Below are 14,068 nucleotides of genomic sequence, written 5' to 3'. Positions count from 1 at the left end.
GATGAGAAAGATAATATTTGATCAGAGTGTAACTGTCTAACTCGTATGTGATTTCTTTCACTGTTCACCAGTTTAACTTGTAGTTTTTGGTTCACTATCTGTTGGAAGTTGAATACATTTACCATAAATTAAGCAGAAACTAATTTTATTTTCTAGTTTCTAATCAGCATTTAAAGTTTGAGCATTTTCCAGTGGCTCCTTTGGCTCTACCCATTAACACCAGGTAAGTAATCTGTTCATGTACTTGGTTAAATGGTTACCACTGATTAAACATGATAATGCAAAGCCATGTTCAATTTCCTCATGGTGTTTTACATATTAATGTATGATGTCCTCTTTCTCTGAAAGCAATGAGATATGAAATTGAAGTTTTAAGTGCATTGATGAATTTAGAAGAATAGGAAATGATAACAAAAGTAGAGCATATGTTCCAAGCCTGATCCAAAACCACTTTTCCAACCAATGCTTGTAAGTCTTTTCTTTGTTGGATCTTCAAACTATATGAAACTACATCTTGAATATATTCTACATCTCACTATGCACAACATTATATGTGAAACATTCAAATGCACTGGGTATAGCCTTTGGTACAAAGTATATCTTTCCTTATTGCAGTTACAAGCGACCATCCTTGAAACTTCCGACCCTGATTACTGTAAGGACTCTATCCCCTACTCTCAATTCCTCCATCTACGCCGCATCTGCACCCAGGATGAGGTTTCCATACTAGGGCATCGGAGATGTTCTCATTTTTTAGGGAACGGGGGCTCCCCTCTTCTATTATAGATGAGGCTCTCACCAGGGTCTCCTCTATATCCCGCACCTCTGCTCTTACTCCCCCCCCCCCATACTAGTAACAAGGACGTCCCCCTTGACCTCACTTTCCACCCCATCAGCCGTCGCATACAACCTATGATCCTCCGACATTTTCGCCACCTCCAACGGGATCCCACCACTGGCCACATCTTCTCTTCTCGTCCCCTTTCTGCTTTCCGCAGAGACCGTTCCCTCCGTAACTCCCTGGTCAATTTGTCCTTTTCTACCAAAACCCTCCCCGGGTACTTTCCCTTGCAACCACAGGAAATGCTACACTTGTCGCTTTACCTCCCTCCTCGACTCCCTCCAAGGACCCAAGCAGTCTTTCCAGGTAAGGCAGAGGTTCACCTGCACCTCCTCCAACCTCATCTACTGCAACGGCTGTTACAGATGTCAACTTCTCTACATCGGTGAGATTAAGCGTAGGCTCGGCAATCGCTTCGCCCAACTCCTCCGCTCAGTTCATACTAACCAACCTGATCTCCCGGTTGCTCAGCACCTCAACTCACCCTCCCATTCCCAATCTGACCTTTCTGCCCTGTGCCTCCTCCAATGCCAGAGTGAGGCCCAGCACAAATTGGAGGAATAGCACCTCATAGTTCGCTTAGGTCGTTTACACCCCAGCGGTATGAACATTGACTTCTCTAATTTTAGATAGCCCTTGCTTTCTCCCTCCTTCCCCTCCCCTTCCCAGCTCTCCCACAAAGCCTACTGTCTCCGCCTCTTCCTTTCTTTTTTCCGCCCCCCCCCTCCCCGACATCAGTCTGGAGAAGGGTCTCGACCTGAAATGTCGCCTATTCCTTCTCTCCATAGATGCTGCCTCACCCGCTGAGTTTCTCCAGCATTTTTTGTCTATCCTTGAAACTTAAGACACTCTCTAACCAAGACTAATAAAGAACCTTGTTAAATCCCCTTTGAATCTTTTTCTATTTCGGTCACATCACCTCTTTTTTTTCTGAACAGCAAAATACATTTTCCAAGTAAATTCTCCCACAATCTCACACCAGCTTTCTTCCAACCTCTTGTTTTTTGATTCATTATGATAGTTGGGAATCCTACAAATTACACTCATAACTATTTATTTTGCCCCTTGGTATTTCTGCTCTTGAGGGTAGCACAATGGCACAGCTAGTAGAATTGATTGAAGCACTCTTGAATTGACTCTCTTGACACTTGCCTTCAAGGTTCAGCAGTGTAGGTTTGATCCTGACCTCAGAAGCTCTGTGTGTAGAGTTCACACATTGTTCCTGTGACGGTATGAGTTCCCTCAAGGTGCTCCGATTTTGTCCCACATCCCAAAGATGTGCTGGTTAATAAGATGCTGTAAATTACCTCTAGTATCGGTGGGTGATCAGAGAATCAGGATGGCAGACAAGAGAATGGATTGTAGACAAATAAGTGGATGAATGGTATAGACTCGATGGGCTGAATGGCCTCCTTATAGGTCAAAAGAACTGTAAAAAGAAAATACGAAATCTTGTACACCCAGATGGAAAATATTTTTTATCAATTGGACAAGGAGAGGAATTGAGACTCCTTCATTATTATATCCTGGGTTCCTATGTCTACTTTAAATTCAGCAGTAGTTTAGAGCTGAGCAGTGGTCAGGGACATCCAGTTCCATCCAACTGCAACGTACTGACTAACTTAAGTGATATGCCTCTCCGTAGTGATATACCTGATCCTTCCGTAGCTCTGCAAGGTGAGCAAGGCATAGTACCTCATCATCACTACTCCGGCCTTCCTGTATAATAGACTTCAACTGCCAACGCTCACAAATAAAATTGCTGTGGACCCTCATTATCCACCCACATACCCCACTCCCATGCTGCACCATTTTAATACTGTGCTAAAGCATTTCTACCTCACTGAGTTTAGCTTAAGGAACTCTTCCATTAACCTGGTACCTAAATATTTATGTTCCTTTGTTGTTTTACACACCATTTGTGTTTTGCTGTTTATATTTGTGGAGTTGACTTTAAGCAGCTGTTTCATTGCCATTGGATTTTAAATTTCTACTTCATTAACATTGCTGTCCTCTCCCATTTAAACTTATGTTTATATTTGTTTCCCTTTTTTCCTGTGTCAGTATCATCCTGCATTTTGTATCCCAGTTTAACATTCTTGCCATCTATTCTTTTGGGGCTTCTGTACTGTGTTTCTCTGTGTACCTCTACCCCAGGCTGCTCCTTGTAACAAGACCCTCACTCTCATCTATCATATTCGCCTCCTGGGTTCTGTCATTAACACTGCAGCTCAACCAATAGGTTACAGAAATTAAAAATGCACCAAACAGCTGTCAATTATTTGGCAGCATAACCTGTTTTCAAGCAACCGTATCTAGCGAAGAAAGCACCGTGTTTACTCATCATTTCAATTTACTTAATTATAACTCTTGTGTACTGTATTTTGCACTTTTCCCAGCCCCTTGTGGAGCCCACAGAAAGTGAAAAGACCTGAAATTGTGAGCCCAGATAATCACAGTATTTCAGTAACCTCACCAAAGAAACCAGAGCAAGGGAAAGGTACGGTGTGCATTAGTATAATAGAGAAGGGGTAGTTTTAAATGTGATATGTGAAGGAGACAGTGTGATGTATAATAACTGACTAGATTGATTTACATTAATAAGTTCATGTCACAGACTAAGATGGGAAACCACATCTAATGAAAAAACCAAGAGAAGAGGATTGGGAGGTGGGTGGAGGTGGGTTCTGATTATATCAACATTCAATCTTCCCGGATGCAGGATTGGTAGCAAAGGTTAGGAGGACTGATAACAGTGTACAGTTAGCAGCTGTGGTCTTCACTGCTCCAGAGACTTGGATTCACTCCAACCAGGGGTGCTGTTTGTGTGGAACTCCCCCTGGGAACCCCTGGGGCTTCCTCTGAGTTTATTTGCAAGTCTCAGACATGATGTTGGTCGGATAATTGATGTTTGCAAATCACCTCCAGGGGTAGGTGGGTGGCAAGAGAATCGGAGAGGGGCAAGGGCAAGGAGGAGATAATTGGTGGAGATGCCGGAGAGAAAATTGAGCCAGTTGATGGTAATCATGGACTGATTTGGCTGTTTTCATGATCTGTGAAAGGTGTTTTGCATTATGAGAAATTTAATAAAATGTGCAGATACTCTGGGGATGTGCAATAAAATGGTGACCTCAAACATAATTTAAAATTAATCAGACCTTCATAATGAATCTTTACAATTTTATTTTTTTTAAATAAGCTGTCTTGTAAGATTGTTCCACAGTATGTATGCTTTAAAAGTTTGTCCTTTTTAATATCCTTTACCATGTTAAGGGTTTGTGATCTCAAATTTTGCTTTGACATTCTATACTTACTGGATTTGCCTTCCTACCAGGCTGGACCAAAATGGCACGTCCACTTGATGTACCAGAAGAAAACAACGATGAATGGTCCAGTGCTGATGACCAACTCAATTCTTCAGACTGTGAGGAGGAAACTAGTAGAAAGTTGGTATGTATAGTCTTGAAGTGAAATTATGGTGAGAGCATTTTGGCAGACACTACACTACAATTATCATTGTAAGAATATTGTGAGCCTTGCTTTAAATTTCTCCTGATGCTCTGAATAGTGGCAGCCCCGCATGCTTTAGTGTTCTCTACTAGTAACTTCATCAGCCCTTTAAGCTGCAGCAACTGTGTATCAGAAATTCTTCCTAGTTGTCGTTCAGCAGGAATCCTCTGTGGGTGGTGAGGTTTGGGATATAGGACAAATGCCCACACTTTCGTGAGGTGTGAGACAGATGGAAGATCATCTGCAATTACAGGTTTTGAATAATTGATATGCTCAGAACAAAGGACAGATGTGGTGGCTGCATAATCGGGTAGACCGAGAAAAAGTGAAGACGGGAGACTGCAACTGTAGAAATCTTGAGCAAACTAAAACTGCTGCAGGAATTCAGTGGGTCAGGCAGCATCTGTGGAGGGAAATGGACAGATGAGGTTTCAGGTTGGGACCCTTCAGACAGAAAAATTTGAAAATGATGACAATTTTCTCCTCTGTTTTTATCATGGAGAAATACATGAAGATAAGAGAACATGGGAAGGTCAATGGCAATGTCTTGAGCACAATCAGTATTACAGTCTAGGAGGTGCTCTTTGACCTAAAACTTAATAAATTATATAAATCCCTGGGGCCTGATCGGGTATATCCAAAGACACAGCGGGGAACTAGAGAGGAAATTGCAAGAATTGTGGCTGAGAATTATGAATCATTGATAGACATGAGTGAGGTGCCTGAAAACTGGATGGTGGCTAATGTCATGCCTCTATTTAACAAGGGCTGCAAAGACAAACCTGGCAACTATCGACCAGTGAGCCTAACATCTGTGGTAGGAAAGTAGCTGGAGAACAGATCTTTTGGATACAAAAAGGTGCCAGTACGCACAATTAATAAACATACTTTCCACATGGCCAGGAAACAAATGAATGATGTTTAAGGTACTGTACCAACACATACTGTCACAAAAAGCACTGCTGGAAAGCATTCTGAGGGTTAAGATACACATGCATTTGGAAAGACATTGATTGATGAGGGATAATCAACATGTTTTTTTTGTGTGGGAGATTGTGTCTCGTGAATTTGATTTAATTTTTTGAAGAAGTAAGCAGAATGTTTGATGAGGTCGAGGCCATAGACCTTGTCTACCGTATATGGACTTCAGCAAGGCCTTGATAAGGTTCTGTAAGATAGGCAATACTGAAAGGTTAGCTCGCATGGGATCTCATTGTATCGCTGCTGACATATTCATTTCACTTGCACTTTATGTGCAATGTGACGAATAAACCCGTATTGTATTGTATTGTATTGTATTGTTGATCCAGCTAGAATTTAACTTTTAAACATTGGGCTAATAGTAGGAAATGGAGGTGTTGGTGGAAGGTAATTTATGACTAGTGCTGAGCCTTGGAGTCAGTGCTGGGTCCATTGCTATGGACCATTGGTCATCTATATCAATGATTTGGATGAGAATATACAAAGGCATGATTCTTGTTTGCAGATTATACTAAAATCGGTGGTATCGTAAACAGTGATGCTGCCTATCAAGAAATATAGTGGGATTTTGATCTGCTAGGCAAGTGGGCCAGGGAATGGCAACTGGAGTTTAATGAAGATAAGTATGAGGTGTAGCATTTTGGGAAGTCATACCCAGGGCAGGATCTTCACAATGAACTGTGGGATTCTGGGGAGCGTGGTACAGCAGAGGGATTTAGGAGTACAAGTATAAAGTTTGCTAAAAGTGACATCACACGTATATAGGGTAGTGAAGGCGGCTTTTGGCACCCTTCATCGCTCAGGAAATTAAGTATGATGAGGGGAATACATAAGGTGATGGCACCTTATTTAAGGTAATGGAATTCAGAACTAGAGGGCATAAGTTTAAGGGGAAAGGTTTAATAGGAATGTGATGGGCAACTTTTCACACACAGAATGGTGGGTATAGGAAACAAGCTGCCAGATGAAGTGGATGAGGCAGGTATAATAACAATGTTTAAAAGACTTTGGACCAGGGACATGGATAGGAAAGGTTTAGGGCATATGGGCCAGGTGAGGGCAATTGGGACTGGTGTAGAAGGGACATCTTGGTGAACATGAATGAGTTGGGCTGAAAGGCTGGTTGTTAGTGCATGATTCCATAATGAGGAAGAGGTCAGGAACCAGTGATGTTGCAGCATAATACAAAGTGCTGAAGGAACTCAGCAGTTAGAGTGTATCTGGGGAGGGAGGTCAGTATCCTTCTTTAGACATTGGAGTCGGGGGGAGAAAAGTGGAAAAGAGAAGGGGAGGTGGGACAAAGCCTGGCAAGTGATAGATGTATACAGGGGGAGGGGGTGGGAGAGGGAGAGGGTGGAAGGGAGGGGGGGGGAGTGATGGTTTGGCATGTTAGGGGAGTAAGTGATAAAGGCTGACCGTGAAAAGGAGACAAAAGGGTGTTAGAAAAAGTGAGAAACGGACATGTGAAAAGCCTGGGTGGGAGGAGAAAGGGGAGACAAAAGGGAAACCAGTGACTCGGAGAGAGCATTACAGCAGAAGCATCAGGTTAGTTCATCGTGTCTGTGACCATCATTAGGACCAGGCACACTGTCTCCTCTCTCTCTTTGCATTCAGGTCCTCCTCCATTTGAGGTAGACACATAGTTTTCTCTTAAACTAACCATAAAGTCCAGTCTCAGCTATCCATTTCAGAAAGAGCTGAGGGAAGGAATGAACAGTTGTTGGTCTCACTGACAGCGAAAGGATGTGACTCAGCCCCATTTTTCTTTTACTTGCAGCTTCCTGGGAAGTACACAGTTACAACGAACTTTGGGAAGTCAGGGGGAGATGAGCTGACTGCACGTATTGGTGATCTGTTACAGCTGATCTGTGCGGGTCAGGATGCTCAATGGTATGTCTGCAGGTTGCTTTATATTAATCTCTTCAGGCTTTACAACAATGTGATTACGCAACGCTGTAGAAACATTCAGCAGGTCGAGCAAAATCTGTGATGTGAGAAACAGTTAATGTTCCAATTCACTTACTTTTCATTAGAACTGAGAAAAGTTGCAAATAAGATTGTGAAAACGAGAAGGGCCAGGGACAACGCAGGAAATGTGCCATTAATCTGGAAAGAGTACAGAAAATAATTTTGACTATGTTGTACAGCTCAGTGGGACTGGAAACAGTGAAGGGGTCTGAATACTTTCTGAATGCACTGTAGGTACAATAACAGCATTTAAAAGACGTTTGGATAGGCAATTAGATGGTAATGATTTGGAGGGATATGGGTCAAACGCAGACAAATGGGATCAACATTGTTCCCGATGTTGGGGAAGTCCAGGACAAGGGATCACAGTTTAAGGATAAAGGGGAAATCCTTTAAGACCGAGATGAGAAAAACATTTTTCACACAGAGTGGTGAATCTCTGGAACTCTCTGCCACAGAACGTTGTTGATGCCAGTTCATTGGCTATGTTTAAGAGGGAGTTAGATGTGGCCCTTGTGGCTAAAGGGATCAGGGGGTATGGAGAGAAGGCAGGTACGGGATACTGTTGGATGATCAACCATGATCATATTGAATGGCGGTGCAGGCTCGAAGGGCCGAATGGCCTACTCCTGCACCTATTTTCTATGTATCTATCTATGTAACATAGACAGGCATCTTGCTTGGCATGGACGAGTTGGACCATAAGATCAGTCCCTATGCTGTATGACTCTGACTTTAAAAGGGCACTTAATAACCAATAATGTGTCTCAGAGGTAACATTCGTAGTGTACATTCCCTCAAGCCTATATACACTCACGCGATCATTGCATCACACGGTGGCAATTCTTTCTTTAGTTTAGTTTAGTGATACAGCACGGAAATAGGCCCTTCGGCCCACCGAGTCCACGCTGACCAATGATCCCCACACCCTTACACACACTAGGAACAATGTTACATTTACACCAAGCCAATTAACCTACAAACCTGTACATTTTTGGAGTGTGGGATGAAACCAAAGATCTCAGAGAAAATCCACGTGGGTCATGGGGAGAATGTACCAACACCGTACGGACAAGCAGTCAGGATCGAACCCGGGTCTGTGGCGTTGTAAGGCAGGAACTCTACTGCCGCGCACCATGCCACCCAGTGGATGTGGATCTGGGGATGAAAATGTCATCATACATGAGTGTGACATCAAGCCACTCATGCTGGTGATGGATATTTGCAGGCTCTCTGCAAGTTGGCTCAATACCTCTCCTTTGTCCATAATTGACCTCGCACATTTTTCGTTTTTGCTTCAGGAGGTCCCATTGATCAATCACCCATAGAGCACAGCATCTGGAGATTTTCATATGTCCTCCTGTCTGGACTTCCCCTGGCACCTGTGCCTACTACATCTTTTGTCACTCACTTGAGATGTGTGACCCATGTGTCTGAGAAGAGTCCATGATGGGTATTGAACAATGGCTCTTCTTGTTGTTATCCCACCTGAAATATTGCGACACAAGGAACCACCTGGAATCTGAAGTGCTGGAGTAACTCGGCAGATCAGGCAGCATCTTTGAAGGACATGAATAGGCTGTGTTTCAGGTCAAAACCCTTCTTCGGACAGATTGTAGCAGGGGTGAGAGAGCTGGAAAATAGGTGGGTGCAGGACAACGTGATACAGGTGAGGGGGGGTTTGATAAGCAGCTGGGTTGACAAAGGTTAGAGATTAAAAGGAAACAAATGTAGACACAAAGAAGACAAGGAGACAAAAGGTTGACCGATGAAGAGAGAAGAGGAGTGAAAGAGGAGTGAAATGTAAAGCCAGAGGGAGAGAGATAGGTTGTGTGGTGTCAGGGAACAACGTCGGGTTCGACAGTGACCGCACCGACACTCACAGTACGATGAACGTACGTGATATATTTTTACAAAAGTAAGAAAGTCCAGGACTGCCCAAGGGTGCTGTCCTTCAAACAACCTTCCACCATCACCCTCTGCTTCCTTCCATGAAGTCAATTCCCTATGCAGTTGGCTAGCTCTCCTGAGATCTTGTGCGATCTAACCTTCCTAAGAGCAGCGTACCATACGAACCTTATCAAATGCTTTGCTGAAATCTATATAGACAACTCTATGGTTTTACCTTGTCAACCTTCCTGCTTACTTCTTCAAAAAAATCAATCACATTTGTAAGACATAATCTCCCATGTATAAAACCATGCTGACTATCCCTACTCAGCCAGACTGCGCAATTCCAAATGCAAATATGTGCATAATTGCTAATCAAGGTGCATTTAGAATGCTCTCCAGTAACTTGTTTACGCTCACTGGTCTATAGTTCCCAGGCTGTGCCTTGCAGCCCTTCTTAAATAGAGGCACAAATAGTGTTGCAAAGTTGCTGCAAGGTTGCTTGCGGTTCTCTGTCTCCCCCTGGTGTTCTGTATTCTCAGTCACAAATGGAGTTCAAAAGGCACTCTACGTGAGTGCAATGGCAAATGCGGTTGAAAAGTTGTGAAGTGACTATGCATGGAGGACAGGACATTGCACAAAGATTAGGTTTCCTGGCTTAATCTGAGCAAGTGTGAGGTGTTGCACTTTGGGAGGATGAATGTAAGGCCAAATGTACTGGTCGAATACTTCTCCTGCCTTATGCAGAGCACTCTTGCAACATACTAACCAGAGCTTGTCCTTGTTTATTAATAGGATAGCCATGTTGTTGGCAACGTCTGCAGTCATTGCCCATCCTTGGTTGGCATGGACTGAGTTACGGGTCAGGCACATTAGTCAGTCTGAAGTCACATTCAAGCCAGACTGGGTGAAGACTAGGTTTCCTACCTGATAAACATGTGAACTATGTAGGAAAGAACTGCAGATGCTGGTTTAAATTGGTAGGCACAAAATGCTGGAGTAACTCAGTGAGACAGGCAGCATCCCTGGAGAGAAAGAATGGGTGACGTTTCGGGTCGAGACCCTTCTTCAGACTGATGACACTACTGATGAACTTGTGAACTAGATGGGATTATAATATAACTCTAAATCCTCCATCTGCTAAATTGGGATTTAAACATGCCTCTGGATCAATAAATTAGGCCTGTGGATATTAATCAGCAAATTAATCATTATTCTAGTAGATGTCTATAAAATGTTTATGCCATTATAATTAAACCCCAGAGCATTTTGTTACCTTGCCGTTGGCTTAATTAGCTCCTGTTGTTACTTTCAATGCACACCAATAATGTCTGTGCTGTTGCCACACCACTGAATATGGAATTGGGATAAAGCTCATACTGATTTTATTTTGTTCTCAGGCTCGTCAGAAATCTTAACACAAATAAAGAAGGCTGGGTCTCGGCTACAAACCTGCAGACACTGCTGGGGGATTCCAATTCTTTCCAGCCGATAAGCAGCTCAGGTAAGAATATTAATGATAGATCTCAGATCGGCAGCTAGTTAAGGGATGGCATTATTAATGCTCCAGGATCAAGCCACCCTCATGAATTATACCCTTCCTTCACCAATGCTTATTATAGTCTCTCTCCAAGTATACATTGTCCATTTCATTAGCATGTGCCTTCATTGGCTTGTTCCTCTTTTCACACATTGCCCTCAACAAGTTTCCCCCCCCTAGCTCGACCTGTTATTATGTTAGGCATAGAGACATACTACATGGAAACAGGCCAGTCGGCCCAACTTGACCATGCTGACCAAGATGCTTATCTACGCTTGTCCCATTTGCTTTGATCGTGACTCTGTAGAAATATCTTTAAAATGGTGTGATTATACCTGCCTTAACAGCTTTCTTTAGTATTGTTTAAAGTTCAGTTTAGAGATACAGCGCGGAAACAAGCCCTTCGGCCTACTGTGTCCACACCTACCAATGATCCCCGCACACTCACACAATCCCACACACACGAGAAATAATTTACAATTACACCAAGCCAATTAACTTACAAGCCTGTACGTTTCTGGATTGTTGGAGGAAACCGGAGATTCCGGAGAAAATCCACACAGGTCACAGGGAGAACATAGAAACTCCGTACAGATAAGCACCTAAAGTCAGGATTGAACCCGGGTCTCCAGCGCTGTAAGGCAGCAACTCTACTGCTGCGCCACCGTGGCGCCCCTTTGGCGGAGAAAGCGGGAATGAGAATTTTTCTGGCCGCTTGTTGCATACACCCATACTGTGTGAAAGAGTTGCTCCTCAGGTTCCTTTTAAATCTTATCCCCCTCACCTTAAATCTTAGCCCTCTAGTCTTAGTCTCCCCTACCCTGGGGAAAACCCTGTGGCCATTCACATTAGCTATTGTACAATCACTGTACCAACTGACCCCTGCATTGAATTATTGACATACTCTTTCATCTTGTTAGTGGACCTCCCTTCCCAACAGTGTACTAGTCCATCCTTACTAATATTTTTAACACCAGTCTGACACCAGTGCAAACCAAAAGGGAGAATTTAATGCTCAGGTATTGGTTAGGAAGGTGACACAATGAGCGTGGTTAAATTTGTGGATTCCTGTGTGGTTTAAATAAACAACAGGGTACTCTCCCTGATGTAAACAACTAATGTTTGACCTCGAGAGCAGAAAAAGCTTTGTTTTCTGTGTCTGCATAGTTGGTTCAAAGTCTGGCACTTGTTACTAATTCTTCATTCACCCTCTCTTTTTAAATCTAGAGTCAGCAAGTGCTTCGAGTACTCTGAGTTCTTCTTCAAGCTGCACTGAGCATTGCACTGCTAGTGGCACCAGCACTGCTGATATTAAGGGCTAATGACTCTGAATATGTGTAAAATTGGTGGTCCTTCTCAAAGTTCTCCCTTCCTGAAGTAACCTGCACCGAGGTAGAAAGTGATTTGTCCTGCAGCTTCTGCTTCTCACCCGGCTTATGGTCGATGCCTACTGTCGTTTTAACATTCACCAAAGCTTTTCTTGGAGTGGAGGTTATGACCAATATCTCTGGCGATGAAACTATGGGCCCTCAACAGTGCAAAGCCCAGAGCTAAAGAACATCCATAGATAACTTGTCGTCAATACTGGAGGCTGCAGTACGTGAAGCTGAGGGGTCATGGCTGTTTCTGATGCACACAAAGTGAAGATATTAGCTCAGGGAGCATTGTAGATCGAAGTGGAGCGATGGGGGCAATAATGTGAGGCCAAATACAGAATAAATAGTCTTGGGATTACTCATCAGGGAAACAACAATGACAACAAATAAGGTACCAGTGTTAAGGTACTTCATCAGGAGCTTTGGATATGCATATTTCTGGGAAATTGGCAGTAATATTAAGTTGCACTTTATGGTATTTGGCTGTGATTTTCAGATGCTTCTAAACTCGTGTCCATCACATAACTGTTTCTAGGACATAATGCCCAACACTGGAATCACTTCTTCGTGACCATTGTGAGAGAATCTGATCTAGAAACTTTGAACTGTTGCCATTTTAAGGTGAAGTTTTTAATGAGTATTTAATAGCTTCCTTGGTATTGTTTTGTTTATTTATCCATCTGTTGATGCAATGTGCTTGCCCCTGCTGCTTTGTAACCTACCATTTCCCCTTTGCAGTAAGGGGGGGGGGGTTAAAGTCCCAAAACCATGACTATAAAGATGGGAAAACTGACGAAATGGTCAAATGATGTATTAGCATCTTGTGCCAGCAGTGCTTATGTTACAGATTGAGCATTGTTTCCAACGTCCTTCAACCCTGATGCTTGAATACATTGTATGCAATAAATTTGATCTTGGCTATGACACAAGCTTGAGAAATGCTTTCTGGAGACCATATATGACTTGGGTGCGAATTGCACACAGAGAGACCTGCCTGCCGCCCCACACCCAGTAAATATGATTGGGCATTCAGTGTCACTCTCACCGGCAGCCGAGTCAATCTCTGACGGGCATTGATGGCCTCATTTGTGGCTGAAGTCATAGTTGTCAATTGGCCTTTTTGGATTTTGCTGGTTCCAATATTTGGCCTTGTTGTAGTAGTAGTATCCACATATCACACAGAACTTGCAATGCAATATATTTCATAGCACCTTTGGTTCTGCACACTCTGCTCTCTTTTTCAGTGATGTCTGTCATTTTGATCTTGTCCAAGTTGTGTCCAATGGTATTTTGTGTATGGAAGCATGTGTACAATAAAGGAAGCAATAATAACACATTGTTGTAGAGTTCTCATCTTTTATGTTGCATTATTTATGACCTCATAAAGCTGAAATATATTGCAAAAAAAAAAAAATGTTTTTCATCTTGGCAATAAACTAGTACTACTGGAGGGTACGTCTTCTGAGGCATTATGGGTTGAGCTCAATAGCCACCAGGAGATGGAGGATCAGATATGTAGACAGATTTCGGAAGGATGCACCACAGGGTTGTTGTAGTGAGTGACTTTAACTTCCCCAATATTGACTAGGGCTTACTCATGGATGTGCAGGGAATACAGTGTTATTGATCATAAACAGGCAGATGAGATCAGTTTAACTAGGCATGTTCGGCACAAACATTGGGGGCCGGAGGGGCTGCTTCTGCACTGTTCTATGTTCTATGTAAACCAACAACTATGTTCTATGTTAGCACCAACAACTAACCCTGCACATCAGCAAACTAATGACAGAGTATCAAAATGTTTAAATTGGCTCAAAGATAGTGACAAACATGAAACACACACATACAATCATTTAGCCCCAAATTGTGCCACAAACTCTTAAACATACACATCTCCCGGGTCAGTGTGCATTCGAGCAAAGCCTCTCCTCTGCACTTTGCCCACAAGATTTCTATTTGTTT

General features: G+C 43.0%; 1 protein-coding gene across 2 annotated transcripts in view; it reads left to right on the top strand.

Moving 5' to 3' along the window:
• mcf2l (MCF.2 cell line derived transforming sequence like) overlaps window positions 1-13,440 on the top strand; it is a 108,958-nt gene extending 95,518 nt beyond the window's left edge. For both annotated transcript variants that reach the window (XM_033032965.1, XM_033032966.1), the window contains exons 25-30: window positions 157-223; window positions 3,241-3,341; window positions 4,176-4,291; window positions 7,110-7,222; window positions 10,591-10,694; window positions 11,958-13,440. In XM_033032965.1, the coding sequence (XP_032888856.1) occupies window positions 157-223; window positions 3,241-3,341; window positions 4,176-4,291; window positions 7,110-7,222; window positions 10,591-10,694; window positions 11,958-12,052 (596 nt within the window). In that variant the 3' untranslated portion in view covers window positions 12,053-13,440. The remainder of the gene's footprint in view (window positions 1-156; window positions 224-3,240; window positions 3,342-4,175; window positions 4,292-7,109; window positions 7,223-10,590; window positions 10,695-11,957) is intronic.
• The last annotated feature ends 628 nt before the right edge of the window (window positions 13,441-14,068 follow it).

This window comes from Amblyraja radiata, chromosome 14, assembly GCF_010909765.2.
Source record: "Amblyraja radiata isolate CabotCenter1 chromosome 14, sAmbRad1.1.pri, whole genome shotgun sequence".
NCBI lineage: Eukaryota > Metazoa > Chordata > Chondrichthyes > Rajiformes > Rajidae > Amblyraja > Amblyraja radiata.
Note: the sequence above shows the minus strand (reverse complement) of the source record. Positions and strands in the feature narration are given on the sequence as shown.